Genomic DNA, 27,191 nt, shown 5'->3' with positions numbered 1-27,191 from the left:
CCATGCATATAAATTCTGTTACTGTATTAACCTCTACCCCTTCTGCTTGGAGACCGTTCCACTTACCTACGCCCCTTCTCAGTAAAGTGAAATTGAATTGCATTACATCTAAGAATCTCTCTAGTTTTAGAATATAACCTCTTATCTATGATGATCATGTCATCTTCTTAGGACAACTGATCAGTGTCCTCACTAATTTCAGTAGGTACGCAACTTGTATCTACACATTTTCTTGGGGTAAGCATATATCTAAAACACCTTGATGACATATATATATATATGATATATATCATTACATAAGTTATGGTGGGTAAAAGGTGATGGAAACCCTTCCACTTAAATTTAAGGGGTAGTAGAAGTATTATTAAACACTCATCTACACACACCAGACAAGCCAGAAGGCTTGCTTTTCCCTCAGAAATCTCATGGTGCTTTCACAACCACAAGGGATTCTCTTGTGGTTGTGAAAGCACCATGAGATTTCTGAGGGAAAAGCAAGCCTTCTGGCTTGTCTGGTGTGTGTAGATGAGAGTTTAACAATACTTCTACTACCCCTTATATATATATATATACACATATATTAGCATGTACAGTTTAAGTGCATTCTGTGCATTGGACTATCCCTTTAAGGCAATTTACCTTGAATTCTACATAGGGTTGCGGTAAAACTTTGAGCAATTTTTTTTTCAGAAACCTGTAAATCCCCTAAATATTAATATAATTAAATATTGACTCAGACCAGCTGAACTGAATGCCAAAGGCAGCGTTGGCTTTATGGGTCTTTTTATTTTTACGTTATGGATAACAGTAGTCTTATTCATGTATTGTCTAGACAACTTCAAAGAAAAAGGGCATTTCTAGAGGCAAACAGCTGCAAATCCTTGACAGTGCTTTGTGGCTTTGTCTGTTTTATGTTGATGCGCTGTGCTACTCACTGCATGAACACATACTAACAGTCATGTAAACCCTTCGGATGGAGTCTTTCATCAAAGGTAATACCTTTTATTGGGCCAACCCAGAAAATGCTGTAAAGTAACATAGGCTTTTGAGACCTCACAAGTCCCTTCTTCAGATCAGATGAAAAATATAGAAAACGTAGAATTTGAGGACAGATAATAACCATTCAGCCCATTAATCCTGTTGTGAAGACTCAATCCTCAATCAGTCCTTGGTCTCGTCCTAGATTAGGAATAGCCATATCCTTATCCCATGCAAGTTTAAATTCCCTCACTGTATTAGCCTCGACCACTACCGCTGGGAGGTTGTTCCATTAACCTACCACTAACCTATCACACTGTCATCATAGGAAAACTTTCTTCCATTACATCTAAGCTTCTGACCTACTACTTTAAGATTATGACCTCTTGTCCTCACACATACAAGACACATGCATTCCATCAGAAAAAGAGACATCTGAGGTCTTAAAAGCTTATGTAGCTGTACATATTTGTCTATGGTTATCCAGTTGTACCGCTCCATATCCACATATTTTTTTCATATTAAAGCCTACAGGATATGTATGTGGGATAACCCTAAAGGAAACTGTACTAAATACTGTAAATAGTCCATTGAGTGGAATCTCTTAATTCATGTTGGTACATCAAACTTAATCTTTTCATAATAATATTTACTTTTAAACATAGCCAGATAAAATAATAGGGCCTTTTGCTTTAAAAAGCTGCCAATTCGTACAAACGAACAGCTCCCAACTGTTGTCCCCTTACAATAAAGTAATCCATGTGTCTGGGTTTTGGCTGCTTATCTCTGCATACATCCTCTATACGTCTTTATCTATAATCACTTGGCTGATTATTTTGTTAATAAGTTACTTTTAGCACCCCATGTAGTAACCAACTGAAAATTTATGTTATGCTTAAATTGCTGGGTGGCAAATATACAGAAGAAGACAGACACGTTGTAGAAGGACCTCCACTAATGTGTTTTATTTGGTTTTTTTCCCTGTGTTGACCTAGGTTCCATCCTTTTTAATTTCTCAAGTTCGTAAAATGAATGACGCAGCTTTGAGTAATAACAAAAAGCAGCTAATTTTCGACAAAAGTGTAAGGAAGCTGTTACGGAGGAAGACAATGGAAAGAGAAAGGCCTGAAAGACGTGAGGTAATGTTGGCTGATATTCAGAAAAGGCCATGTTACTTCAATGAACTTTTTTTATTATTGTTCTCTTAGCACCGATAGACAGACTTTTTACAAAGTAGAACGATGGCAGCCTCATTTAACCTACAACCTGATAATCTCTTCTTTCATTCATAGGTACTTTACACAATACATTTAAACCTACTTTGATCTCATTTATAATGTAGCTATTCCCTGCTGTGGATAACTTAATTAATGAGATTATGTCTGTTCTGCCCAGCAGGGTTTGAGAATCTTTACAGTTCACCTTTTTGCCACCTTAGACTTCTTTAGTAAATTATAGCTCCATCTAGCGGTGTTAAGTTGTATTACACCTTGTTTTCTAGTTAAAGAATAATGCATTGTGGGTGGTTGCAAGGCATTCTGGGAGGGAGGAGCCTCCATTTTACAGTCTTCAGTCACCAGGACTCATCATCAGAGCTGTCTCTGTATGTCTCCTTCCAAAACTCCACCATCTGTGTAATAGCATATCTGGTGAGACATTTACTTCTGTTTCAGGGACATTATAGTATTCAGAGCTGTTCAGTTATTTGTATTATTACTCAGGAAAGTTAACTGTTAGACTGTTAGCTAGTCATGTCATTCTATGTATAGGCAGCCATTTTGCCATGTACTTAACTGTTATGTAATGTCATTATACATGCATTTCATGTGCCTTGTACTTATACATGTTATTTGTATCCTTATAGTTTTACCACATCACATTACCACATCACATTACATGTGTGTAATCCTGTTTTGCCATATATACTCAACAACCTGTTCACCAATAAACAAGTTAAACTACAAAGAACAGTCCTCTTATTTGGAAGACAGGAATGGTTTATACTGAATGTCAGACTGCACACTGAGTGAACGTGTAAGAAGACAGAACAATGTCATTGACCAACAAAAGGACAAGAAAGAATAATCAAATGTGAAAAGTAATTTAAAGGCATAGTAAAAAAAAAAAAAATTCAAAAAAATAGTTTTTCTAGTACTTTTCCAAAGCTGGCTTAAATAAATTCCAAAGAATATTTGAGTAACTAATATAAACAGGATTTTGCACGTCAGTTGTATATGTAACCTGAACAAATAGGAGGAAATGAAATACTATGAGTTTAAGTATACAATGTAAGTACCGTATTTGCTCGATTATAAGACGAGGTTTTTTTCAGAGCAAATGCTCTGAAAAATAACCCTCGTCTTGTAATCGGGGTCGTCTTCTAATCAGACCTCAAATGAGGTCTGACTATTAGACTAAGATCCAGATCCCCCGCATCGCTGCAGGGGACCTGGATCCTCCTGTGCGGTAACCTCAGCTGCTGCCGGCGTCTATCACCGAGCGCCGGCGAAAGTGCCGGCAGCAGCCGAGGTTGCATAAGCGCATACCTTCCCGGGATAGCCCGTCCACTGTGGGGAAGCAGAGCCGGTTGGGGAGATTCATCCAGAAGACCGGAACCCGGCGGTACTGCGCTGTCCCTGCACAGACCTCTTCAATTTTCTGGAGGAGGCGGGGCCTAGCGGGGTCACACAGCGTCACGCTGTAATCCCGCGGGAGCTGCAGCAAGCGCTGAGGCATCGCAGTGAGTGAAGTGCCTGAGTGAGTAGGTAAGTGTCTGGGTGGGTAGGTAAGTGTAAGTGTCTGGGTGGGTAGGTAAGTGTCTGGGTGGGTAGGTAAGTGTAAGTGTCTGGGTGGGTAGGTAAGTGTCTGGGTGGGTAGGTAAGTGTAAGTGTCTGGGTGGGTAGGTAAGTGTCTGGGTGGGTAGGGAAGTGTAAGTGTCTGGGTGGGTAGGTAAGTGTCTGGGTGGGTAGGGAAGTGTAAGTGTCTCAGTGGGTAGGTAAGTGTCTGGGTGGGTAGGGAAGTGTAAGTGTCTCAGTGGGTAGGTAAGTGTCTGGGTGGGTAGGTAAGTGTCTGGGTGGGTAGTGTCTGAGTATGTAAGTGTCCCCCTATATGCCACTCTGTCCCATGATATGCCTTTTAACCCCCTATATGCCAGAGTGGCATATAGGGGGTTAAAAGGCATATCATGGGACAGAGTGGCATATAGGAGGGTATAAGGCATGCCTGGGGGCAGATGTGCATAACTGGAGGGCAGGTTGGTAAATAAAAGGAAATTAAAAACAAACAAATAGTTTACATGAATTATTATTTATTTACTAGTAAAACTTTTTTCCTATGGGGTCGTCTTATAATCAGGCTTTTTCTTTTTTTCCTAAATTAATATTCAGATTTTGGGGGGTCGTCTTATAATCGGGGTCGTCTTATAATCGAGCAAATACGGTACTATGCCCAGATGTAGATTGTTGACCAGCATCACATGCATACATGTCAAGTTCTCGCTAAACATATGAGAAGCTGCTTTATAGTGGGCTAGGCATGTAACATATCTAGCAAAAAAAATAGCAAAATGGATATTTTTTTTCCAAATATAAATAAGATTATTGTTCTTCTGGCGTTCTGTAAATAAAATGTAAAGTGATGTAATACATGGCATCCGCGATGATTGAGAAGACCTGATTAAGTTATACCAGTCCCCGTGCTAGTTATCACAGTTGCGCTTTGCTATTGTATTACAGCACTGTGATGTACCTGAAGGAGTGATAAGAGTTTACGCTCCATTGCACTCAAAGGTTTCCATGGCGATCCAGCTGAACAGTCGGACGAAAGCCAAAGACATCTTGGCAAGGTTTCAGTGCGAAAACAGGTGTGAAGAGGACCACATTTTTACATTTCCTTCAAAATGACAGGTTTAATAACAGTAGTCATTTCAATTATTTTGGATGACCTACAGAGTGACCTTTATTATGTGTAACGTAAATCTGGTATCACAGTGTTCGGTGTATGTCTTTTTCAATTTGGATTTTAAAAAAAAATAAGTTCTACTAGATATGTTACTTTGATACGCTCTGTGTTAATTTAGCATCATTTCGCCAGAGTGTGTTTCTTCCGTGAGCCTAGAAACTATTTGTGCGAGTTTCCTTCTTGTCCTGTAACTTGAGAAATAATTACGTTGAATATGTTTTATATTAGATTAACATACAATTTGACGGCAGATGAGAGAGGTATTCCAGCAGCTTGATAAATAAAAGGTGTCAAAAATGACTCAATCATCTGCCCATTTTTGTTCACATTATTATATGTTTTATAAATTGTCTTCTTCTTTGTAGTAACGGAACACCAGACAGTGACAGAATAAACAACCAAAGTTTATATGAAATAGGAGGAAATATAGGTAAGCATGGTATACCAAATGGTTCCATAGAACTTACATCATGTGTACTGGCATGGGAGAAATGTGAGAGAATATCAGCAAATTAGCTTTTATAAAGTCAACTGACTGATTGATAGTACTCTACTGGTCATTAGTTCATGTTAAACCACAAGAACCAAGACCAAGTTGGACCAAGTTAACTTGTGTTCTTTTATACAGCAAGTAAGCCATAGCAATACAGTTTAATATGATTTGCAACAGATCAATATATACAGTATTCTCCGTAGCAATAATCCTACCTTGGTAGATCTTAATCATAAATTATCAGGCTTGTTTCTAGTCGCAGTGGCACCACACTGGTGGTGAAAAAGGGGATAAAGCTGGAGAAAGGGGAATACACATTCCTGTATATATATATATATATATATATATATATATATATATATATATATATATATATATGTATATACATAGCATCAGTCTGACTTGTGGTCTGTCTCTTATGTGATTCTGTGTGCAGTGTATCCATTTTCTCCCCAGTGTCATAAAGACATTTGCAGATAAGTGGTAGCTTATATTACACAATAGCACTGGATTATGAAGTCGTTTTTAAAAATGGTTCTTATAGTGTGACTATAACGTTCATCGCACTGTTTTAAATATTTTTCTTTGAGTTCGCTAAAGTTCTTTAGATTTTTTTGGGAAATGAGGCCTTTTTTCCTGTGGTACAATAGCAGTATCCAGACTCTTGGATCCTAACCAAGCAAAGCTCAGCAAACAAAGATTTTCCATTGTTTGCATCGGAACATCAGAGATGATAAATTATTCTGTAATTGCCTAGTTAATGTTACGGTCTTTGTCTGTTTTCTGCTGCAGTGTCAGCACTATTTAAGTACTGAATTATTTTATAGATTTTTCTTGGCAATTGCTTATAAAACTTAAACAATGAGGTCCTTTTTAGGAAGTTTTAAGAAAATATTATTTATCTCCCTTTATACAGGTTCATTAAAAACTAGTAAATGCCTAATAGCTCAACTAACATTGTTTTTCTATTTAGATTCCATAAATAGTATAAAATACCTCATACTAGAATTACTTAGTGACTGATATATATATATATATATATATATATATTATATATGTATTTTTTGGGTGGAGATGGTTCACCAGTGTCTTATAGCAATGGTTTATGTTTCCTAGTCTTCACTAATGACTTTTGCCTATGTTTATTTTAGGAGAGCATTGCCTGGATCCAGATACCTATATGTTGGATGTGTACAATGTGAACCCTCGCGCAGAATGGATTTTAAAGCCAAAAAACAGCTGAAAATGTGAAGGTGATTTGAAGGACATGCTTTACAAATGCAGTAGACTGCAATAGGAACAATAATGATGGAGACTCGGCTCAAGACTTTGAAAAGAAATAGAGGTACTAAACCACCAGGAGAATGAAACCGTACACCATTCAGGAAAAGAGCAGACTGTGGAAGAATGTTTCTAGGGAATATATACTAAAAATATATAGTGAAATGACACATCAACAAAAACCTACCTACATAAGGGACAGACGGTCAAGATATCCATGAGGTCATCAGTCTGATCATATAAAAGTATTATTTTTGACGTACAGATTTGGCTTGTGTATCTGTTAAAATGCACTCCTGGACAAACTAGGACCCCGTAATCCTTTGATAGTAACAATATTTCTTTTCTATTAACATTTTTATTATTAACGTTAAATGTTTTATGTGATATAAGTGCCTCACTTATGTATTTCACAGCCTGATGGTGTCTCAATTTTGTACATTCTTATGTATAAACCACTATGTACAGTTATGTTTATATCATTTTGTACAGGCACCGATGTTTCAATTTGTATTGTAATGTATCATAATATTGTGCATGTATGTGTGTATGTGTAACCAGTCTTACATTATTTCAGTATTGTAGCGAGAGGTTAACCTGTATCACTAGTTCTTACGGCAGAATGTTCTAAGCATCTCAAATAGTTTATTGAAAAAACAACCTTAACTTAAAAAAGGACATTTCTGGTATATTGCTAGTTATATACTACATTAGATGCATATAGATGCAAACTGTCTACCTATTATACCAAACTAAAGCAATCCAAGTTAACATTCCACCAGCCCATCGGGCTTTTTACAGATGAACCTAATGGCTTCTCCAGGTTACTAAAGAAAAGCAAACATTTGCGTCTATGTTTGCGACAAAAGATTCATATTATCAAAATATATTGTCCGATCACACATTTTTAGCTCAACCACGACCCTGGCCACGTATCAGTGTTTGCTATGCTTCTCCTTGTTAAAAGCTGCGTCAGTGTTAGTAACCATGATTAAAACCCACCAAAACATGAAATAGAATAAAGTCAACATACTTGGCATAAAAGAACAATCCGTGAATAAATTACTCTTTTGTTTCTGTCGATTTGTGTTGCAATTTGTACATTTTATACAGTGTAGTGGCACTGTCTGTTTCGTGTTTTTTTTATGATGATATTCTGGATATTCTGGCTATTGTGCATGGTTATCATCTTTAAATGTGTTATCTGGGAGTGTTTGAAAGAAAACTGTTACGTCCCAGAAACTGCCAAGCAAACTATATGTTTAGATCTTCTATAACATAAGCTGGTTGGGACCTAATGAGTATCTGTCTATCTATGATGATGGTATATTTTCTCTTTCAGTGAAATATTAGAATTTTATTATTTTTATTTTAAAAAATGTGTTAGACCATATACACAGCCTATACTATCCCTTTAAAACATTGGATATCATGCACATTTCACTACGATAGAAGGAATTCACTTTATGAAAGAAGAGTATATGTCGCTGTCCTTGAATGACATGAAGCAGAAAAAATGACCTGGGTATCTTCCTAAAATAAGTGTCTCTGTATATTTCTATTTTGGGATGTAGACATTCTTAAAGGTTCCAACAACTTAGCTCAAAACAGCTGATGTTCCATTTGTTAAAGGATTATGTTCCTTTAGAGATGAGACCGAGGCAACGATTCTTAAAGAACTTTCCAACGATGTCTGGAATGCGACATCATTTTTATGGCTTTCTATGAAAGTAACACCCCTGAGGTCTGGAATATTTTTATATGTTCAGGTGATTGAACATAAAATAAGGTTTTCAATACAAGTTATTACTTCCTTCTTACCATTCAGTCTCCTCACCATTTTTTTTCTCTGGTTAACCCTTTTATTCCCTTTTGTCCCCGATCATAACCCCCTCTCTCTGGAGCCAACTGTTGACATAAGAATTAACTTGATTGATCTTTAGTTTTTTTTCACTGCCAGTGATGAATGAACTCATTGCATGTGTTAGGTATTGTGTATAATCAATGTATACAACAAAGTTAATGTTATAAAATAATATGTTAGCTATTAACAATAAACTCTGACTTTCTACGGAAACAAGGAAGGGTAGGAGTTGGTGCATTTTTATAACTTACTGTTGTCACATAATGTTTGTCTTCTGTGTTAAAATAAATTTCCAATATATGAGTTTCCATGTGGGTTATGTACTAACAATAACATTCTGCCATGTTGGTACGCGTCGCTGTGGTTTTATTGCTTCTAAGCTCTATGAAGTACCAGTACCCAGGAAACATTCTGAGCCCATAAGGGAAACAACAGTAGAGAAAATGGATTTGGATCAACAACATGAAACAAAACATGCAACAAACATTTATTTAGCCTGTGGCTTCAACGTTATCAAGTTAGTACCAAGGAAAAGTCATTTAGAAAACAATAGTACATACTTCTGGTAAGGTTAAGTGTCCTGAAGCTACCATGTATAGTCCACGTCCATGTATAGACCACGCAGACATTCTGTTACTGAATTCCCTTTTATTAAGGCTCACATCAGACGTGTAACACAGTTGCTGCCTTAAGGACTAAAGGATTTTTTGCACTTTAGCTACCTGGTTTTGGAACATAATCTTCTCTCATTTCATTTAACTACACAAGTAGTATATCATTTGATCAGAGAAGGCTTTCAATTGTTTAGGAGTCTCATTTGGGTGAAAATGTGGTGCAGTCTCATTGATTTAGCTATTTAGCCATGAAAAATTAGATAGGACTTGTGAAACCTGGGGTAAGCAATATATGGCCGTATAGTGTGACAAAATCTCCAATAGTTATGCCATAGATTGTATTAAATGGCACTCATTGGGTATGCACTGAAGTCTTGCTTTGTTTTGTGTTCTTATAACAAATGTAGCTGTCCTTTTATCCATGTAATCCAATGTCACTGATTAGCTGAGTGCGGTCTAGTCATCTGTTACACATAGAAAAATTAAAGAATGATATGCTGTGCAAATACTTATTTTTATCACTAAAGAAAGCATGTACATTTTATTTAATTGAAGTAAGAAATAAAAGAATCACAGCCGACCTAACCGGTATTTCTTAATTGATATACATCATTAATATACTACATTCCAGATAAATCACTGCTGATAAGACCAGCATATGCAGCTTCAGTCAGCAGCTTCAGGAAAAGAGATACTCTGTAGGTTGGAGCTTGGATCTGTGTTTAGGGCAGTCGGTGTGTACGGCTTTAAGTGGATATATCTTTATATAAATGCATGTGATTGTGCCTGTTAAGGCATTATGCCATTTGTGACATATGTAAAGCCAACACAAGACGTATGCGTGCTTGGCATTGAACGCAAATACATAAAATACAATTCAGTAAGTAAGCCATCGGGGCTTCATTGCTACCAGGAGCCCCGGGGCGAATGCTTAAGGTGGATTCCAAATTTACAATTACACAGCATATTCTTGGCATTAACTACTCTAATAATAAAAAGATAATGGTGAATACAAAAGCCCTTTGATTGCAGACAGTTAAAACATAGCCACTTAAGGCTGTGCCTAAAGATAAATATTTTTATGCAGACTTAATTATAGGTGTTTTAATTGCAGTATCATTACGGGCCACATGACGTAGTCACACAAACCTGCTCCTCTCATTTGTTCTAGACAATTATATGATTGCACTAAAGCAAATTACATATGATCTGATATTGTCAAGTTCAATTTGTCAAAAACGTGGCTAGGAAACAATAAATTATAAGGTGCTGCTGCATAAATATTATCATGATCATTAAGTTTATGCTATATATTAACTGAGATGATGCTTTGAGTTCATTTTACTGTCCTTAGCAAACATCACTGTGAAAAGAACAGAAGTCAGAATATTTTGTAACCAATACTGTATGCATTAATCTGCATGTTGTAAAATGTACAGATATCCACACAAGATGGGGTTCCATTTTATTTTATGTAAGACATAGACTGGGCTGTTCCTCTAATATTCACTAATCCTCTAATGTACTCTAATGTCTCTGTATACTAACTAAATCGATGCATCTGTTGTAACAATTTCAGTTACACAGGTTGTAAATGTGTTTGTGAGGGCTAAGGACTAAGCTCTGTACCCCATGCCAAGCCATCATCTGGTGGTCTAGATGGCAGATGGCTATTACTCTTGTTATTATGTATTCTGGCATGCATGTTGTTTTACATTCATGCTTCTGCTTCAGCCACAGAAGTTGTTATGACCACCTGGTCACCACAGCCCAAGAGCCACCTTGTGGTGCTCAGCTTCGGAGCATTGCTAGGTGGCCATATTGATTTTCCACCTCCCTGGGCTGGTCAAAGGAGATCAGAGGATCTTCTCAACTGCTCCTCAGCACCCTTCGGTGTAACCTCCCCTGCCTTCAAAACATCATCAATTCTTCCAAAAATCTTGAAGAACTAACCCCTCTTCTGGCACAGACTTCGGCAGATTCAGGCAGCCTCAGTTGCTTCTCTCTCTATATATATATGTAATCCGAAACAGACTCGTTGATGTCGCAATGAGGGCTCTTTGGGGGGCATACCATCACTTCCAGGACTCCTTTCTTCTTCTTTACACTGAAGATAGTCATTCAGCATATGTCTCGGCTGTATGTTTGGGGTCGTTGTTATGCTGCACAATGAATTTGGGGCCTCCCTGATGGTATTTCATGTGCATGGTGGATTCATGTCTGCCTGCACTTTTCAGCATTAAGGAGACCATTAATTCTGACCAAATCACCAACTTCACTTCAGAAGTGCAGCCACAAACCTGCAAGGAACTTCCACCATGCATCACTGTAGCCTACAAACATGCATACTTGTCTCCAGCCCTTTGGTGAACAAACTGCCTCCTGCTACAGTTTTTCAGTCGCTTGGCGGCACTACTGAACATCTTCCCATTACAAAGGGAAGAAAGCATGTGTCTTTCAGCTGTAGCTCTACAAAAACCGACATGATTCTCCATGACTACATCCGGGTTGGGACAAACACATACCAACCTTGCAAAGTCTGACCCTGGTTTTTGTTGCTAATTTTCAAAATTAAACATACTGGAAATTGCCTTTATTTTAAAATGAAAGGAAAATCACCAATCGGAGGGTACTAAATTGATATTTCCATGCTACCGTAAACACCAGTGTCGCCGACCACAGGTTCTGTATCATTCAGATTACCTGAAAATTGCAACAATGCACAGTATGCACTTACAACCAAAGGTTTTATTGCTGTATAACGCCATTAAAATTGGCTCAAGGCAGTAAGTGCAAAATGCTAGTAAAATTGCATGACACTGGTTATAAATCAATTATACAGTGTGTATATATATGGGGTGTGTGTGTGTATAAAGTGCCCCTGTAAAAAGGGCTCATGTGTCAGTATATAGTTGTAGCATTTCTCTGTATAAGGGCACATGTGCCTGTATATAGAATTATAGGAGGTATGGAGCAGAGGTAATGATCGGATATAAGGCAGCGTAGTTACTATGTGGGAGAGGTAGGCATCATTCCGATACAGAGGAGCGGGTGTTTGAATAAGGAGAGGGGTAAGGTTCCAGTACGGGGCAGGAGAGAGATAAGGATTGGTGGATTGGTAAGGGTTGCAGAGCTCAGGTATGGGGCAGAAGAGGGAGTAGTAAAGCCCCGATACAAGGCAGGGGGTGGTAATGTTCCAGTACAGTGATGGGAAAGTCTGATGCGGGGCAATGCTCTTATTCTGTGGGCTGAGGTATAGCACAGCTCGCTGTTTCTATATAGCACAGTCAGTATAATGCCCCCACACAATGGCTGGGCTAAGGCCGCTTCTCACTGGCTGTGACCCATAATATAATCTGAAAATTAGTAAATTAAACTAAAAAAATAACATTGTCCAATGGGACACCATTGTTGCAGTTCTCAAAAATATGTATTAAGAATATGTATTAATATGTTATCTGCAATACTTTTTAGTGTTATAGCTGCAAAACTTGGATATTAAGTATTTATGTTTTGGAATTCATTGTAAATCGGATGCACAGTCTAAGTTAGTTATGAATAAATAGCAGATACAGATTTGTTGTTTATGCAGAGAGGGTAATAAAAATCAAAGCTATCAGTCATTATTTTTAAAGAAGTCATGCGTATTTTATTGTAAATCATTTTGAGAAATGTTTGAATTTTAACAGCTCTTAAAACAATTAGCACTGAGCAAAAACAAAATACTGTCAGATTCTCAGCAGCAAATGTATAAAGAAAAATATTTCAATTCACTGCTATCCTACTGGAGGTATTTGTTGTATTTTTCCTCAAAAAAAAATTAAATTGCTAAAACTTTTAAAAAACAAGTTCCTGAGTTGGAAATATGAATTAAAAAGTTTTGGAGCACCATTGAGAAAATGGGGTAACAGTTAATAAAAAAAGATATATTTTCACATTAGATCAAAACTGCCACCCAAGGTCCTATGGCAAGGAGACAGGCCCCAAATGCTTTATCGTGTTCTTAGAAGACCTGGGAAATTCAGGGGTTTTGTGTACTGAATAACAGATTAAATAGGCTCTGTGTCCCTGTATCACCCAATATGTGTTTATATTTCAGATGGTGTCGTTGGCAGCACTTTGTGAGCTAATATTACTTCATGCTGTTACTTAAAGAGCTGGTTCCAAACCTACTTTGAGAATAACAGCATGGAAGTATAGACCTCCTCTACTTGATAACATCTTGTTCGATGAATGTATATGTAGGAGATATGTCTCCTGTTTATTGTTCTGTTCCAGGACAGGAATGAGGAAAGACTCCGCGCATTTCAAAGGCTTTGCTGAAATCACTGGCTTCGGTCTGCGTGCCCTTCACCAGTTTCATGTTGCGTATGCATCCGTGGAATGAGGTCTGGCTGGTCAAGCAGTTTTGCTTCACATCAGCTACATACGAAGGAAAAAAACAAAGAAAAAGAGTGTCAATGTTTGTTTTCATTCCATTCTGTGCACATTTGGGGACAGTTGTGGGGAAGCTGACATAGTTGTCAAAGGTGTTCCTTCACCTATGTAATTTGTGTATATATATATATATATATATATTTCACTGATTATTATTATTATCTTTAACAAAAAAACTGATAAATCAGGAGGGCCCTGCTCACAATTAATTTTTATAATTTTGTATTTATTTATATATTATAAATATTATATATAATATGTTTTCCAATTTATCAAACAAATCATAAATTAAAAGTAGGTCCTTTCGAATATGGCTTTGGCTGTGATATGGATATTCATCAATGTATCAATGTAATAGCAGATTTAATAGCTTTCTGTAAGCAGTAAAAGGGATAGAACAAGGAGCCGGATACAGTGAAGCACAGCATTTACTTTAACAAAGCGCCGGCACACAGAATTTCATGGTGAATGTTTTCCCTTAATAACTTGATATAACTTTAAAATGTGGACTGGAAGAGTTAAAACAAATGGAGCTTGCAATTATTACATTAACCTGTGATCCTGGAAGTTGTTTATACATCTTACTTACATTCCTACTATTAGTGACTCAAACTTCCTTCCCTATGGCTTTATGTTTTCACAGTGCCTCGCCTTATTTAATTAAGTAGACACAACACTGGTGACGTGATGGAGCCAACACTATTTTACATTGCATTTTAAATGTTTGGAGACATATCGTTTTATATTGAGCTTACAAACGGAGATCATTTTGAGGTATCGTACGCCTGTATATGTAAATATATGTATAAGGATGTTGGCTTTGATAACAAAGTAATAAATAAAATACATTCTAGTTGTGTCGGCTGTGGCAAAAGCGGGCTTTAAGTAATGATATACAAATACGAAAGTTTAAAGGTGTAAAAACTGAGGTCTCAATTGACCTTACCGAGAAGGTGTTAGATAAGTCTAAGATAAGCTATCCTAAATCTAAGACAAGACCACAGACACATTAGTCAATGAGTCAGGGGATACTCTAACCAGAAATAATTCTTTGAAGATTACGGTAAATTGCTCTTACCCGGATAGCCTCCAACATAAATCGGATTGTTAGTGTCTGCAGAGGTTGACTGGACATGTGGGCTCTCTGCATTCACAACATTTCCATCCACCGTAAGGACAATGCGATGTTTAATTTTACTGGCCTGAAGCTTATGCCACTTGCCATCACATAAAGAGCTGGGGCTCTCTGGCTTGTACACTGCTGTTATTCTGCCGGCACCATTATTAACATGGAACAAAACCTGTCAAAATAGAACGCAATGATTAAATCAGTTCTGGTCATATAGTTAATATTATCATTTCAAGATCATCCTTTTGATGGTACAGACCACTCTTCTCCTGATGCCTTGATGGTCTGCACTCTAGCAGAGACAAGAGGCACTGGGTCATCATAACCAGGCTCCCTTGGTCTCTGTGCATGTAGACCTCAACTGAAGGAGGAGAAAAGAGATACTTGCCACTGAATTCACAGATCCTCCTACTCCACAATATAAATTATGCACATGAGTCTTTGGATCCCATTATAATGTCTCTGGTTTCGCTTTTGTGACACTACTCATCTGTTGCAGTTGTGTGTGCTCATGAAGTAGACAACAGGGCAGTGTGCTCAATCAGCCCATTAGAATACGTCATCACATACTTGTTGTTGTCCACTATTCATTCAACATAGGGCTAAACGTTATGTGTATGTAGATATACCATGGGTCTCTTGTGGAACTGAGATACCGTGTCAAGACAAGGTGCGAGTCTCTGGCTGGAATTAGGACAATATGGTATAAAGCCCAACGGACTGTCACCATCAAAATGTTTACATAACCTGACAGGAAGAGCATTGTCCCCAAGACTCCTGGCTTTGTTATTGTTATTTTTAGGTGACAATATTTAGCAACATTTCCAACCCCAACGTCTATGACTCTGGCAAAGAGCAGTGGCTGTAGGTGGTTTCAATAAATTAATTTACTTATGCTAAAGTATGTGACAGTTCCCCCTTAAAGTATCACACTAGATGGATCTATTGGAGACACCATGGATGATGCCTGTTAGGGGCAAGGAAGAAATGGTCTGAGAAAAAAGAAAACCCATTTGTAAGATGAGGTAAACATCCTCCTCTCTGAGGGTGGATCTGTGTGCATTACACACTTGCATCCATCAGCAAAATCACAGGCAGAATGTATTTCCTACAAAGCATTAAAAAATGTAGAAATGAGCTGGAAGATGTCAAGGATGTGCTACGTCCTTGGCAGGAAACATTTGAGAATCAACAAACTCATCTCATTTGTCTATGTTTTACAAAAACTGTTTAGCGTTTAATTAAAATGAAACACATTATAGGACATTTCAAGGTTTATAACCTCAGTGTTTTCTTATGCATATTTGATTCCTAGAATTCTGTCACTATACAGTTATAATTACATTTCTGATGTCAAAAGCATACACAAAGGACAGCCAAAAGATGCTTACCTTGCCATGTATGATTTCCAGGCCAATGGCATCAACTTTAGCGCTGCTAATTCCAAGAAGAACACCGTTCATCTGTGTAGTGCGGAACTCGAGAGACACGTTTACGTCTGAGCGGACTTTGTACCCCTCTTTAACTACAAACCAAAGATTTATAACGTGTATATTAATTATATACTTGTAGGTTCCTCAGCAAGCAATACTTGTGAATTTTTAAAACAAAAGAACTCTACATTTATTGTAATGCTTACTGTAACAGATCATTGTAAAGAATCAGATATTTTCTAAGAGAAAGGATGCATCATATGTGATGACCATACCTGATATGTTAATTCTTTAATAGACCATAGTGCAGATTTTATGTAGTGACACACCAGATGTGTTCACCAAATGACTAATACCAGTCCTTGTGGAAACCTTGACCTGTCATTATTTAAACATATATCTAATTAAGTCACCTGCATTCAAGCAGGGATATCAATCAAAACATACTGGTAGTAAAAGCACCAATTGGGAGTCTAATTTGGTTTATTGGAAATTAGGTTAATATCAGCTTTATTATAGTATTAAAGTTATAGAGTTTGATCTAGAAACAGTAAGTGTTCACAATAATTATTATTTCTTAAAACCATGATTTAACCATAATTAAACCCGATAGGAACATACAAACCTATTAAGTGTGAAAAGGTGCTTAGTATGCACAGTAAGTGCTATTCAAGTCATATTTACCAAGGGCAGCAAATCCAGTTCCATCAAAGTAAGTTCCCTCTTGGACAGATGCGTAGCACTTATTTACTGCGTGTATGGAGATAGCGCTCTCCTTATCCAGTTGTTTGTTATTAATGGCAACTTTGCCAATGCATGCTGGGACACTGTGTGTGATCTAAATGAAAGAGAGAATGACGGCTAATTAGTACATTGCCACCTCTTGTTAGCAGCCATTTGGCCACAACTGTTTTCATTCCGAGACAAAACAAGCAACCAAGTGCACAGAAATAGAATTTGAGGGAATTTGGCTTATCTGCCTGTCCATCTTTTTCTACCTACAGTCAGTCCTCAAACTGTACTTGGCCATCAATAGCCTGATAGCATGTGCAATATAATATATATAATATATTTTTGTCTCCAAAGTTTTGTTTCAATACAAGCAGTTTACTTACATTCCCAATGCTCTTCGCTGTATAGTCTAGTGGAAGCCCACCAAGATAAAGCTTCCCTTCCACATCCAAAGTATTGCTGTCCCCTGGAGCACTAACTGATGCTGATTCCTGACCATCAATAGTAATCGTACCTTTTCTTTTATAATATTCTGTTATTACCTGAAAAAAACAGATGGCTGTGACATATAATAATAAAGACAGGATACCAGATTGAGCAAAAAATTATATTTCCTAAATACTCTAATATACGTTCATATTCTTGCTTCTTAATATGCATTTCATATTAATGAATGTATTATAACAGTGTTGTGTGACTTCATTAAAGGGCCACTTCAGTCTGTACACTTACAAATATCACCACCAGTGCATCGACGAGCACTAATTCATTTTTGTTTGTTGAAATGATGATTTTCAGTATTATCTTTGCTGTATGGTGTCGATGAAAGATAGGCATAGAGACGGATTCTAATAACGAAATGATTGGCCATTGTGCAATAGATTAAAAAGGTGAAATAAACTAATGATGAGGCAGAGGTTTTCTTCTTTTGTAGGATATAACCAAACCTGGGAACTCTTGGTAATTTCCCAGGGAGTAAATGTGATCAAACGCTGGTCTCCGGCCCGCATATTGAATGCACACGTGAGAAAGCAGAGCCTTACCTAGAGACTTACTTAAACAGAGTTTTACTATAAGTTCCCAGGCATGGTTATAACTCAAATACCAGCTAGTTGAGATTTTTGGGGGTTGATAATGATAATTGTTCACATCTTAAGTAACTGAAAATATAAGCAGCAGTCACTTACTGAGTGCCACTTTCCATCATTAATAACAGCCGTATGGAAAGCCTGAGTCCGTCCTTTTCCCATATCAAATAAGAAATAAAGTTTCCCTTCATGAAGTTGAAGTGCAGCGTAATCCATCTGGTTCTGGTGAGCCATATAGTAAATAAGACCACTGGTGGCATATGTCCTGAGAGTTATCTGTACAGAGAGTCTGGGAAAAAGAATTTTATTTAATTTCATATTTCTTTTTCAGAAATGACTATAAATTACCAGTTTTCCACTAATCCATGAAGGAGTATATACTTGGAATTTTATCAATTATTTCCATTAATAAGCAAAACATATTAAATAATATAAAAGCAGATTTAAAAGTGTATTGTAATCAGTTTGATTTTAGAACATTTTGTAATTACTATGATGTATTATACATCAGGTAGTGACATGTAGGTCACCGGCAGGAACTATATCTCCCACGATGCTCACGCAGCATCCTTAAATGAAAAGTCTAGTTTCCAAAATAGTTTTATTATTTCATTTTGCATTATTTTACTGAAAATTAGGGCATACAACCTTTAGTGATAGGAGTTAACATATCTATCTCATTTAAGGCCTCTACTGACAACTGGACGCATTAGAATGCAAACATCATCATACTCAGAAGCAGTCTGATTGTCACTGACAAGCATGGGAGTTCTACTGCACATGTGCAAGAAGCATACTGCAGTATGAACCTTGCTCTCAGTAAAGGTGCTGGAGGAGGAGTTAAATGAAAAATAAAAACTTGAATAACTAAAGAATGTTTGCACAGTTCTGCATGCAGTAAAATGATATGGAGTCCATGCAAGATGCATTTAACATGGAAATAGGGCTGGAGTGCTTAGTCAAAGAAAATAATCTCATTTATTCCTAGCTTAGTATCATGGTAGTTGTGGTTCCTCAACAAAAGGAACTGTACAAGCCGGATACCCCTACGAAATAGAGCAAAATCAATTGATTAAAAAACATGACAAAATAACAAATCCATCAGTTGACATGAAACTGTAACCTGAGCATATCACCATAAAGGTTTGTCGACATCTCTTTGAAAGTTATTATAACATGTTTACTTGTCTTGGAAAGTACATATGTTCTTAAATATTATATATTTATAATCAGCTTTACAATGTACTTACTTTCTTCTGACAGCTGATTGGTCAAAAGGCAGTACAATGTGGCTTCCCTGAGTGAGGCCAAACTGGTGAGCATCTGGCACATGGTCCGGCATCATCTCCAGTGCACACTGCAATGGCTGCAGGCAAAAATGTCACTTTTATAGATATATTGATTTGACAAATAAATATAATATTAACTACATTTTCAAACACTTAAAATGCCTTAGCTTTTTAAAGGACAGGAGTTGTGAACTAACCAGTGGTGAGGATAAACTGGTAAAGGACCTAATATCTGTATGAAAAATAACGGTTTTATTAAAGATACATTTTCTTAAAATAGATTTTACAGCATTGGTCCTAGAGGAGCAGCATACTCATGTAACAAGATGTAGACACACATGACCTTCTAGGGACCCCTGGAAACATTTTTACCCCACAACTTAGACTGCCATTTTTTATGGAACCTACGTATCAGCACCATGGTATAACACAAACCCTACTGTTCTTTCCGATGGGACACCGTCTACTAATAGATCAGTTGTTGCAGAGCTAGCTGACCCCTAGGAATTCTGGGCTTAGCTTCTGACCCTTTTTGCCACCCCCGAATGATAAACCACTGCCCCTGTTTGATTCAAAATTTACTGGAGTTGTTCATTCTTAATTTGCAGGGAACTCATGGTTTTTAGAAAACCTTATTGAATGGGAATTTCTAGAATAGACTGTTTTACCTTAGTTACAAATGATTTCTGTATGGGGGTAGTTAATTTTCTCTCTGTGACAGGCTGAGCAGGCGTTGCAGTCGGCAGAACTTCCACTTCCAGCTGGGCAATGGATTTAGGCTTCTCTGACAGCATGCAGCTATCCATATGAACCCCCTCATATTTCAGGACATTGGTGAAATCCATCTGCCTTTATTGCAAAAGGGAAAATGTATTATTTTGTACAGTTTATTAGCAGTTTATTTTTTCCTTAAAAAGAGAATTAACACTTACATAAACTAAACAAAAATAAAAGTTGAGATTATTTAAATATTTTATAAACTAAAATAAAAGTTGTTTAAATATTTTATAAGCTAAAATATATTTGTATAAATAAGTGTTGAGTTATTTTATTTAATTAAAAATATTGGTTAACATAAGCATTAAAACAGAACTCCCGCCATTGTTATTGCTGTTATCAGTTTAAAAATAAGTTATCTAAAGTTTTGTGCTTTTTTTTGGATTAATGCATATTAGACAGTTTGATGAAACTTACTCCATATTTACAACCAGATTGCGTATACATCCGTAGAAAGACTGGCTTGTTTTGAGGGGGGCTGTACCCATTTTACCAGGGACGCCACCGACATAAAAATTGGAAGCATTTATAGAGATGGAATCGACAGATGGTCCGTTCATCTTCACCTCGGAAGGTTTTCCTTCATCCACTTGTACATTCACAAGTCTAAAAAAATAATGTCCAAATTGTCAATTCTGCCCACTTGACCCACTTGATAACTGAAGTCATAGAATGTATATTTTTCTCTAGCAAAGATTACAATATCTTAACATATTATAATTAACATATTAATTATAATAATTAACTTTATTTATGGAACTTTATTAAATTCCTAAAATTTTAAGAGGTTTCTATTATATCTTTTCCTTAAAATGTATCATTTGTCATATATGAAGAATATGAAACATTCCCTGATGCATCTTTCTACACTTTCTAGAGTTTATAATATAAACCTATATGTTTTGCAATTACCTCTTGTTCCGGATGACAATAATAGAGTGTTCTTGTCCATCACTAAAGGTTCCAGTAGGAGATTTGATGATGACCTTTCTTGTGCTGGCACCATCCACAGGGTTGATATGGAATTCAATATGTCCATTCACCAGCATTATAGCAAAGAATGGCTAAATGAAAATATATGGTTTTAAAATCTATATGTTAGTTCTGAGGGCTGAGATTCCCATCAAAGAGATACAAGAACATGGATAGTACTGATTTATATACATTCAAGGACCACATGAGGCCCTTGTCACGGAAGAATGTGCATGCAAATAAGGTTAACAATTAGCACCTTTGCCTCTAATTGTTAACCTTATTTTGCATGCGCCTACCCAGAATCCCGTGTGGTTGTGGCAGCACCATGAGATTTCTGAGGGAAAAACAAGCCTCCTGGCTTGTCTGGTGTCTGTAGATGAGAGTTTAATAATACTTCTACTACCCCTTAAACCCTTAGGGGTTTCCATCACCTTTTACCCACCATACCTTATGTAATGGTTATATACATCATTATATACGGTCTAGTGCTAGTAACATTTTGATACACATGATATAAAAAGTACATTTACATTTATAGGACTCATCTTGCTTTTCAAGCAAACTACAGGTTAGCTGTTATAATAAAATATCTGCCCTTCTTTGGAGCTCTCTTTGTCCTGCAACAGGGACCAATCACCAAGCTCTGTAATTTTATAAAACTGTCATAAATCTGAATTATTTGTGTAAATATGTTTCATAAAATTATAATAATAATAATAATAATCATTTGATTACTCACCAAGAGAGCTTGCCTGCGACTGCGTTTTTCCGCTCCCTTGCCAAATCCAGCCACGATAATTCCAGATTCATTGAGTGTGGAGAACGATACCATTAGCTCTGATTCTGCTGCCAATGATACTGGCTGCATTTCCACGTAGCCATCTTTTAAAACGGTGATGCTACGAGTTGGCTACAGCAGGAGAAAAAGACACAAAAATACTTTAGTGGTTGGATTCAAAATCATTCACTCAGATTACAGTGGATTAAAAATTGTGGAGTCTCACAGATGCTATCAAATGAATAATAACATAAATAATAATATGCTTATTGGTTGATAGATATGCAACCGATAATCAGATTAAATGTACCTGATTGTAGATGCAGTAAGGTAAATGTATAAACTTCAGTTAATGCATCTATGATAACCTAAACTGTATTGAATTTAGTAAGTGAAGAAAAGCAGGAGTTTGTAGGAGAGCTGCGGTAAATAATATATGAGGTGACTTCTGAGACATTTCACTGATTATAATTGCCAGATTTTACTAAATTATGACGTAAAGTCATGATTTATAAAGACACGGAGGCGAGCATTATGCATAACTCTTTCCTTTATTCCCTCAGCAGCAAAGACATTTTTAGAAAAAATAACAAGGAAAAAACAAATCAGCATATATCCAGGCATCCAATAGGGGCCCATCACTGTAACCCCTCCTCCTATATAACTGCCTGGATCCATCAAACTTCCTCTTTTCTTTGAACTGGAACCGAAGAGAACAAATAAGTAACAGTCCATATGAACCAGACGTTAACAGCAAACCAGACGGAACAAACAACATCCACTCGGTAGACACCAGGATGACACTTCAAGCTGAAAGAAAAAAGACATATAAATAAAATTAAGCAAAAAGGCATGAAAAACAAGACCGTTCGTAAACAGAATAAGGGCATAATCTGATAATAAACAGATGTAAAACAATACTCAAACATACATCAAAGACGAAATCAATAAAGGCACCAACGAATACCAGGGCGGGAAATAAAAATCTTTATTCAAAAGAAACATCAAAGGAAATGGAAAAAATCACGGGTGGGAATAATGCTCGCCTCCGTGTCTTTATAAATCATGACTTTACGTCATAATTTAGTAAAATCTGGCAATTTATAAAGACACGGAGGCTCCCATTATGCTAGTTCAAAGCTGCGCAATAACTGTAGAAGAAAAATGCGTTACGGGTTTGAAATAGAACTCCTTGAACGTCGATTCCCTTGACCAATCCGCGGCTTTCAAGAGGTCCTCCAACCTACAACCCAAAAACGCGGCCTTGGAAGCCATAGCACCCCTCGTGGAATGAGGGCCGAAAATAGAGACATCAACACCTGCAGAAGCCAGTAACCATCGAACCCATCGTGCCAAAGTCGCCGTAGCCACAGGTAAGTGAGGCTGACGGACAGACAAAAACAATTCAGGATGTGATGGATTCCTGAAGGAAGACGTCCTTTCCTCATAAACCTGAAGACACGCCACCGGACAAAGTTGAGGTTGGTGAGAGAAAACAGGATAAAATACAGAAGTAATAGACGTCTTTGTACGTCGAGAAATGTCGAATCTCACACCCTCAGGCGTAAAAGACCTAGCAGAAAAATCCAGAGCCCGTACGTCAGAGACGCGTTTACAGGAGATGAGACAAAACAGCATGACTAACTTCGCTGACAACTGTTTAAGGGATAACAACGAATTATCAGGCCATTGAAGAAGAAAACGAAGAACCACATTAACATCCCACAAACCAGAATATCGAGGTCTGGGAGGACGAGCCAATCTCATGCCCTTCAATAGACGACATATAAGCGTCTGTTTACCAACAGACACACCACCAATACCGATATGACCAGCAGAAATAGCTGACCGATACACGTTAACGGTACGGTAAGCCAGACCACTGTCATACAAACCTGTCAAGAAACGCAAAATGACCGTCACAGAAGCAGAAACGGGATCCACACATTGTTCCAAGCACCAACGTTTCCATGCGTCCCAGGCATGAACGTAAGCTCGTCTTGTTCCAGGAGCCCAAGCTCCTGCCAAGAGATGCAAAGTTGATTCCGAAACTCCTGGGACAAACCAGGGTCCCCCGAAACCCTCCAAGCCAACAGAGGTAATTGGTCCCGCAGAAGAAGAGGATGGGAACTGCCTTCCAAATCCACTACCAGATCTGGGCTGGATGGAAGAAGCCGTGGAAGATCCACCAGCATCTCCAACAACGTAGGGAACCACGGTTGTGTGTTCCATAACGGGGCAATGAGGACCAAAAGCGTGCTGCACCTGCGAAGATGGAGCAACGTGCGGGCCACTAGACAAAACGGAGGGAAAGCATAACTCCTCTGAAATGACCAATCTTGGAGAAATGCGTCCGACGCTAAAGCCTCTGGATCTGGACGCCAGCTGAAGAACGCGGGAAGATGAGTGTTGAGGCGAGAGGCAAACAGATCCACTTCGAACGGTCCCCAGAGGTCCGAAATCCTGATGAAGACATCGTGAAGGAGACGCCAGTCGCCGGAATCCCTGAGATACCTCGAATTCCAGTCGGCGACGGAATTGGCTAAACCTGGAATATGTTCTGCTTGAACTGCTATATTGTGGGCCAGACAAAACTGCCAAAACTCCTTTGCCAGATGGGAAAGATCCTGCGACCTCGTGCCACCGAGGTGATTGATGTATCTCACTGCTGACACGTTGTCCAGACGCAGAAGAACGGAGCAATTGGACGAATCTCGCAAAAAACTTCTGACAGCGAAAGAGCTTGCCAACAGCTCCAGACAATTTATGTGGAGCGTCTTCTCCGACTGTGACCACTTGCCTCCTGTGGAGGAGTGACCGCATCGTGCGCCCCATCCTGTGAGGCAGGCGTCGGATTCTATGATCAGGTCCGGGGCAGTGCCGAAAATCGCTCTCCCATTCCAAGCGTTGATATGTTGAAGCCACCAAGAGAGCTCCTCCGAAGCCTCGCAATCTATCGGGATCTCGTGATCGTACGAAAGACCTTGACGTAAGGAACGATTCTTCAGGCGTTGCAATGCCCGATAGTGCAGGGGACCGGGAAATATCGCCTGAATAGAGGCTGACAGCATCCCTATGACCCGTGCTAAGTGACGAACAGTGATCACTGGACGGTTCAACACTCTTCTGATCTCTTTCTTTATCATCTTGACCTTCGAATTCGGAAGATGCATAGACCCGTGGACGGAATCGATCACAAAGCCCAGAAATTCCATGGACTGAGAAGGAACGAGAACCGATTTCTTCCAATTGATGAGGAAACCTAGGTTTCGCAGCAGGGACGTGGTCCAGGACAGGTGAAGTCTGAGAGAAACGACGTCCTGAGACATAATGAGCAAGTCGTCTAAGTAAATGATTAGACGTACTCCCTTCTCGCGCAACTTGCCCACTACCGGCTTCAGGAGCTTCGTGAAACACCACGGAGCGGACGAGAGGCCGAATGGTAGGCAAGTGAACCTCCACATTTGGGAGAGCCAACGAAACCGAAGGAAATCCTGGTGTTCCTGAGCCATCGGAACCGTTAAGTAGGCATCCTGGAGGTCCAGTTTGACCATCCAATCCCCTATCTGCAACAGATCTCGCAGGCAATGAATGCCTTCCATCTTGAAATGTTGGTAAGTAATGAAGGCATTCAAATAGCGAAGGTTGATGACAGGTCGAACACCCCCGCCTTTTTTGGCCACTAAGAACAGATTGCTTAAGAAACCCGGAGTGCCGGGAGAAACGGGGATTATGGCCCCTTTGGCATGCAAAGCTTGGACCTCCGTAGAGATTAAGGCCACGTCTTTCTCGGAAAAGTTTATTTTCCCGGGCAGCCGGGACTGAAACGGAGGAACCGTAAAATCTATCCTGTAACCCAATACGGTCTGAAGGACCCACGGGTCCGAGGTCAGTGACCTCCAAGCCTTGAAATGGAACCGAAGACGACCCCCCACCTGACACTCTGGAAGAAACAACGTTAGATTTGTACTTACCATAAGGGCGCCTGCCCTGGTAGGATCCTCGAGCACCTCTGTTCTGCCACGGACGGGAACGTTGGGGGAAGAAAGGTGCCGGTGCAGGCTTATGTTCCTGGAACTGGGATCTGGACAAACCGGGGCCTCGAGATCCAACGATGGAACCTCTGGAGTAGCGGCCTGGTAGACGGCCCCTGTGTCTACCGGCCCCTCCAAAAACCTTACCCCGGAACACTTTCCGCATATTGGACTGAGCCTTATCCAGGGCGGTAAACGTGTGCACGAAATTGCCCAACTCCTTAACAAAGGAGTCACCAAACAATAAACCTTTTGCCTGTGGGCCAGGCTCAGACACCGCCATATTAACTAATTTTGGCTCAATTTTTAGCAGTATAGCTTTACGCCTTTCAGAAGCCAAGGCCGTGTTGGCATTACCGACCAAACAAATAACCCGTTGCACCCAGCCCCGCAGGGTCAGAAGGTCCACCTGGGTATTACCAGAAATGGCTTGTTCAATAGTCTCGAAAAGCTTAGTGGCCGGGCCCAAAATATCCAAAATCTTGTCTTGGCAATTTCTCAGAGAGAACTCGAGGCCCCTTTTTGATTTCCAACCGGTTTTCCCCAAGAACTGGGCGATCTTGGGATCCACCTCGGGAGTGGTACAAACATCATCAGATAAAGAGGGCCTAGGGCATTCAGCCCTCAAATTATTTCTGGCCGTCTTAGACAATGGAGTACGGACCCTAGAGGCCACATATTGAGCCACATGAGGTATGGGAGACCATTCAGCCGACCGGGGATTGGACAGTTCGTCCGGATTAAATAAAGGTTCACCTCGGGGGTCCAAAAGAGCATCCCCGGTGACCTGATCATCGGAAAGGTTCGAATGGGCCGTATCGCCAGGAGGCGTATATTCATAATCAGAAAACCCACTCTGATCAGTATCCACTGATACATCGGAAGCCTCCTCAGATGCCGAATCAGAGTCGGACGAATCAGATAAGGTCTTAGCCTTCTTCCATTTGCGCACCGATTTTGCCCGATGCTGGGCTCTTTTACGTGGTGCAACCACGTCCTCTGAGACAGGGCGTACCTTGTCCGACTTATGAGTTTTGGAGGTCACATTTTTGCCGTGCATAGATTTACATGAAGCCTTACGGGGAACCCCTGAGGGACCCTGCAAAGGCACATCACTTACAGACGCCAAGGCAGGCAATTGAGAAGCCTTAATGGCAGAGGAAATCGACTGGGAGATGTTGGAAGACATCATCCCCATAACAGAATGCAATGCCTGAGTAACAGACCTAGTCATGGTGGCATCCAGTAGTGAATGAAACTCCTCAGAGTTAATCATATCCCCATGGGACTCATCACCTTCCAAAGTCTCACCCTCCTTACGTAAAGGAG

The 27,191-nt window shown here is 39.0% G+C and overlaps 1 protein-coding gene and 2 long non-coding RNA genes across 3 annotated transcripts in view; 2 read left to right on the top strand and 1 right to left on the bottom strand.

Annotated features, from left to right (window-relative positions):
- The first annotated feature begins 2,378 nt into the window (after positions 1 to 2,378).
- On the top strand, positions 2,379 to 2,946 carry LOC128497388 (uncharacterized). The gene is made up of 2 exons (XR_008354309.1): positions 2,379 to 2,627; positions 2,843 to 2,946. It is a non-coding gene; the product is annotated as an uncharacterized LOC128497388 (long non-coding RNA).
- Positions 2,947 to 4,716: 1,770 nt separating this feature from the next.
- LOC128496473 (uncharacterized) lies at positions 4,717 to 5,353 on the top strand. The gene is made up of 2 exons (XR_008354238.1): positions 4,717 to 4,840; positions 5,304 to 5,353. It is a non-coding gene; the product is annotated as an uncharacterized LOC128496473 (long non-coding RNA).
- Positions 5,354 to 13,404: 8,051 nt separating this feature from the next.
- Positions 13,405 to 27,191, bottom strand: part of LOC128497702 (laminin subunit alpha-1-like) — a 59,635-nt gene continuing 45,848 nt past the window's right edge. Inside the window, 11 exon segments of the mRNA XM_053467862.1 lie at positions 13,405 to 13,612; positions 14,706 to 14,928; positions 16,148 to 16,281; positions 16,874 to 17,027; positions 17,305 to 17,463; positions 18,109 to 18,298; positions 19,260 to 19,375; positions 19,967 to 20,147; positions 20,493 to 20,681; positions 20,988 to 21,139; positions 21,790 to 21,960. Coding sequence (XP_053323837.1) covers positions 13,452 to 13,612; positions 14,706 to 14,928; positions 16,148 to 16,281; positions 16,874 to 17,027; positions 17,305 to 17,463; positions 18,109 to 18,298; positions 19,260 to 19,375; positions 19,967 to 20,147; positions 20,493 to 20,681; positions 20,988 to 21,139; positions 21,790 to 21,960 — 1,830 coding nt within the window. The 3' untranslated portion in view covers positions 13,405 to 13,451.

The sequence above is a fragment of the Spea bombifrons genome, chromosome 5 (genome assembly GCF_027358695.1).
Source record: "Spea bombifrons isolate aSpeBom1 chromosome 5, aSpeBom1.2.pri, whole genome shotgun sequence".
In the NCBI taxonomy this organism is placed as follows: domain Eukaryota; kingdom Metazoa; phylum Chordata; class Amphibia; order Anura; family Pelobatidae; genus Spea; species Spea bombifrons.
The sequence above is the reverse complement of the archived record's forward strand: the minus strand, read 5'-3'. Positions and strand labels throughout refer to the sequence as shown.